The sequence below is a fragment of the Nicotiana tomentosiformis genome, chromosome 1 (assembly GCF_000390325.3).
Source record: "Nicotiana tomentosiformis chromosome 1, ASM39032v3, whole genome shotgun sequence".
Taxonomy (NCBI): Eukaryota; Viridiplantae; Streptophyta; class Magnoliopsida; order Solanales; family Solanaceae; genus Nicotiana; species Nicotiana tomentosiformis.
This window is the reverse complement of record NC_090812.1, coordinates 108,717,430-108,722,297: the sequence shown is the minus strand read 5'-3', so window position 1 is coordinate 108,722,297 and position 4,868 is coordinate 108,717,430. Positions and strand designations below refer to the sequence as shown.

General features: G+C 40.9%; 1 protein-coding gene across 1 annotated transcript; it reads right to left on the bottom strand.

Moving 5' to 3' along the window:
• Nucleotides 1-3,612: 3,612 nt before the first annotated feature.
• On the bottom strand, nt 3,613-4,158 carry LOC138908516 (uncharacterized). The gene has a single exon (XM_070199190.1). The coding sequence runs from the start codon at nt 4,156-4,158 to the stop codon at nt 3,613-3,615; it is 546 nt and encodes a 181-aa protein (XP_070055291.1).
• Between the last annotated feature and the right edge of the window lie 710 nt (nt 4,159-4,868).

Genomic DNA, 4,868 nt, shown 5'->3' with positions numbered 1-4,868 from the left:
TCTCGATCATGGGAGTCCGATCCTGGACCTCGATAATGGGGAGTCCGATCATGGGCCTCGATCATGGCCTTCGATCCTGGTTCTCGATCGTGGCCCTCGACCCTGGGCACGATCATGGCTTCGATTGTGGCCTTCGATCCTGAGCTCGATCTGGGCTTCGATCGTGGCCCTCGACCCTAAGCTCGATCTGGCCTCGATTTCTGGGCAAAAGCAAAATTTCCAACAGAATGAAATTGTAGCAGCTGTTCTAGTTCAATTCTTGATCCGTTAACCATCCGAAACTCACCCGAGGCCTTTGGGACCTTAACCAAATATACCAACAAGACCTAAAACATCATACGAACTTAGTAGAATTCTCAAATCACCTCAAACAACGCTAAAACCATGAATTACATCCCAATTCAAGCCTAATAAACTTTGAAATTTCTAATTTCTACAAACAACACCGGAACCTATCAAATCAAGTCTGATTGACCTCAAATTCTGCACCCAAGTCATAAATGACATAACGGAGCTGTGCAAATTTTCAAAACTAGATTCCGGCCCCGATATCAAAAAGTCAACTCCCTGGTCAAACTTCCCAAAAATTCAACTTTTGGCATTTCAAGCCTAATTCTACTACGGACTTCCAAATAAAATTCCGATCACACTCCTAAGTCCAAAATCACCATACGGTGCTGTTGGAATCATCAAAATTCTATTCCGGAGTCGTTTGCACATAATTTGACATCCGGTCACTATTTGAACTTAAAATTTTAATTTTTTATTAAAATTTCATATCTCGTGCTAGGGACCTCGTAATTTGATTCCGGGCATACGCCCAAGTCCCAATTCACGATACGGACCTATCAGAACTGTTAAAACACTAATCCGAGTCCGTTTGCTCAAAATGTTGACCAAAGTCAACTCAGTTGTGTTTTGAACATCTAATTCTTATTTTAATCCATTTTACATCTGAAAACTTTCGGGAAAATTTTTACGGACTGCACAAGCAAGTCAAGGAATGATTAATAGTGATTTTCGAGGTCTTAGAACATAGAATTAATTATTCAATTTAAAGATGACATTTTTGGGTCATCACAGCGCCTGACTGACCACCAGATGCACCTGCCTCAGATCATACACGATTTGTGCAGAAGTGTAGCGTGAGTACATACCCAACGTGTACCCAGTATGTATATAGTCTAACACCGAAAAGGTAGTGACGAGGGATCGATATTGACACTTACTAGAGGTCAATAAATAAAGTACAAGGAATATAAATACGTTTGAAATACAACAATAACAATAAAATAAGAAACAATAAATAATAATTCTTAAACAAAATATCAATTTAAAATCTCCAACTATCACATACCGAGTCTTTAAACATAGGAGCCATCAAGTAATTTTCAAGTCTCATATCAAGAAGGAAATATCCAGTATAATCGGACTCCGAGCAATATCACGCACGGTTTATGATGAGGTCGTACGGCCCGATCCAGAATAGTGTGCACACTACCGAGAATCGACCGCCGTAAATAATAGATGCATCTAATATACTGCCTAGGCGTTTGGCTCGATCCACAGGAATAGAGAAACTCTACAAACTCCAATCAATAACTACTACCTAGGACTAGTACTCAAGAAGGCATAATTTCCGCTTACAATCAGGAATTCCGCCAAAACCCAAAGTAATGAAGCTTGGTCTCATAAACTCCTTTATCTGATTTCATTTATAAATTCAAGTAATTAAACTAACAAGTTGGGTGTAAATAATACAAGTAATGTATGGTAAAGTCTTAAGTTTACCCGGATATAAGCATGATTTTAGCTACATATAGATTCTCGTCACATCGTGCGTACGTAGCCTCCACAATTATTATTAACTATTTAAAACACCTACGGGGATAATTTTTCCTGACAAGGTTTGGCAAGAGGCTTACCTTTATTTTCAAGTCTACTTCCCGATCCACTAATCACACTAACAGCCTCAAATCGGTGTCGAGCAATACGAAACTAGCAAAAGGTTGTACAGACTAATAAATATATGCTCAAAAGTTCATAATTTAACTATTAGAGTGATTTTCCAACCCGATTTGAAAGATTTCTAAAATATACTCATGGGCCCCCATGCCCAGATTCCTTAAAGTTTCATAAATAAATTTTACTCATAACCTTACGAACTCAAATATATAATTTCTACTCAATTCCATAATCATCTTCGTGATCTAATCCCATTTTTACCAAACCTTAGTTCCCATAATTTCTATAATTTTCTATATTAGAAACTACCCATAATGTATGTATTAAACTCATGTTATGTAGAAATTACTTAGCTTGAGATGCTAGGTGAATATCCCTCTCCAAGGAGCTCTAAAATCGGCCAAGAGTTGAGATAAATGAAGAAAATGAGCCTAAGTCCCATGCTTTAACAAAGCTACTGCTCAACGATCCTTCTTTGCAATCGCGAAAATGAGTGCCAAGGCCCTGAAAAACTCTCTTCGCGATCGCGATAGGGCCTACGCGATCGCGGAAGGCCAGCCCCTCCATTCATCATGAACGCGACCCGCCCTTTGCGAACGCGAAGGGAACTAGACCTTTGACCCTCATGCCCTCTCCCTCTCCCCTTCTACGCGAACGCGGTCCTTCCCACGTGTACGCGAAGGCCAAAGGTCCTAAACCTTCACGAATGTGACCGTCTGATCGCAAGCACAAAGAAAAACAATTCCCAGCCCCCCAATTCCTTCTTCGCGAATGCGATACCACCTATGCGTTCGCGAAGAAGGAAACAAGAACCAACATATCAGCAATTTCAGACTTTGATCCAGGTGGTTCGAAGCTCACCCGAGCCACTCGGGCCGCCGTCCAACTTCACCAACAATTCCATAAATATAATACGAACATGTTCGAGCCCTCGGAACATATAAAACAACATTGAAACTAATAATCACACCCCAAAACAAAATTAATCAACTTATCAACTTTGAACTTTTTTAACTAGCTCCGAACGCGTCGAATAACACTTAGACAACTCGTAATGATGCCAAATTTTGCGTACAAGTCATAAATCATCATACAGACCTATTCCCAGGCCCGGAATCCCTAACGGACCTTGATAACACCGAAGACTATGCCAAGCCAAATTTAAGAAACTCAAAAACCTTCAATACGCCAACTTTCAACATTATGCACCGAAACGCTCCCCGATCATCCGAAACTCGATACGAACACACACTCAAATCCAAAATTATCATATGAACCTATTGGAACCATAAAATCCCGGTTCTGAGGTCGTTTATTCAAAATGTTGAGTCAAGTCGAACTTTGCCATCTTAGGCCATTATTAAGGAACTACGTGTTCTGATTTCAACCCGAACCCTTCCAAACACAAACCAACCATCCCCGCAAGTCATAATATAGTAAAAACACATACGGGGAGTCTTAATTAGGTTAGCGGGGATCTAGAAAGAAAAATGATCGGTCGGGTCATTTCTTTCTCCACCTCTTAAACGAACGTTCATCCTCGAATGGGTCTAGAATCATACATGGAGTGCTGAATAAGTGTGGATATCTGCTCCGCATGTCCTTCTCGGTCTCCCAAGTCTCCTTCTCAACTGGTTGACCCCTACACTAGAATTGTATCGTAGAAATCTTCTTAGACCTCAACTGGGGAACTTGCCTGTCAATAATGGCAACTGGCTCCTCCAAATAACCCAAGCTCTCATCTAGTTGAATCGTGATGTAATCTGGCACATGTGACTTGTCACCATGGTACTTCAGGAGCATAGACACATGGAAAACCAGATGAACTCCTGATAGACTGGGAGGCGAAGCAAGCTCATATGAAACCTCCCCAACTCGCCTCAACACCCTAAATGGGACAATAAACCTCTCACTCAGCTTGCCCTTCTTTTCGAACCTCATGATACCCTTCATTGGCGAACCTTTCAAGAGAACTTTCTCGCCCACCATAAATGATAAATCATGCGAATTTTGATCCTCGTAACTCTTCTGTCTGGACTGTGCGGTGCGAAGTTGCTCCTGAATCAATTTTACCTTCTCCAAGGCATCCTTCACTAAATCAGTCCCATATAACCTAGCCTTGCCGGGCCAAGGGAAAGAATCGATCCCACTACCTTTGAAGTCAATCACACACGGTATGAGCATATCCTCCATAATCTAAATTGTCTGCTCTGACTGTCTGTCGGTCTGCAGATGAAAGGTTGTGCTAAGCTCTACTTGGGTATCAAACTTGCTCTATACAGCTCTCCAGAAATACAAAGTGAACTGAGGGCCTCTATCTAAAATAATGGAAACAGGACACCATGCAACCGGACTGTATATGGTCAAAACCAGGCTCACCCTTTGTGTGACTAATCGAGACTGGAATATGATAGATCAAGGTTCGACCTCGTGTTAAATTGAACCATGGTGCAAAGTTAGATCGTCGAGCTCATGACCCAGAGACCGATCAAGATCGAGATCAGTAAAGATCGAGACCGAGCAAGATAGAGATCGATCAAGATCTAGGGAAACTTACCGAGCCAAATAATGGAAAGCCAAAATATCCGCAATCAGGTGAGGATCACGGAAAAATCCCCGGCACGTATCAAGAAGAGGCCGATTAATTAGCTAATCATGAGATTTCTTACCTCATATAGAACTGTATGAAGAGTATGACTTTCCCTACTATATAAAAGGGGTCTTATCATTTGTAAAAGACATCATTATTTACGCAATACAAAGCAATATATTTTCATTTCCTAGATTTTATTATCTTCTTGCTCTGTTCATATATCAGTTGAAATATCTTTTGGTTCAAGAGTGACTGAACTCGAGGGGCAAGGCTATTTGATTCGTGTTGTTTGCATTTTTTCTTTTATTGT

Bases quoted from the DNA above. Each gene is read 5' to 3' on its own strand.
- LOC138908516 (XM_070199190.1), bottom strand. From the start codon at position 4,158: ATGGAGGATATGCTCATACCGTGTGTGATTGACTTCAAAGGTAGTGGG.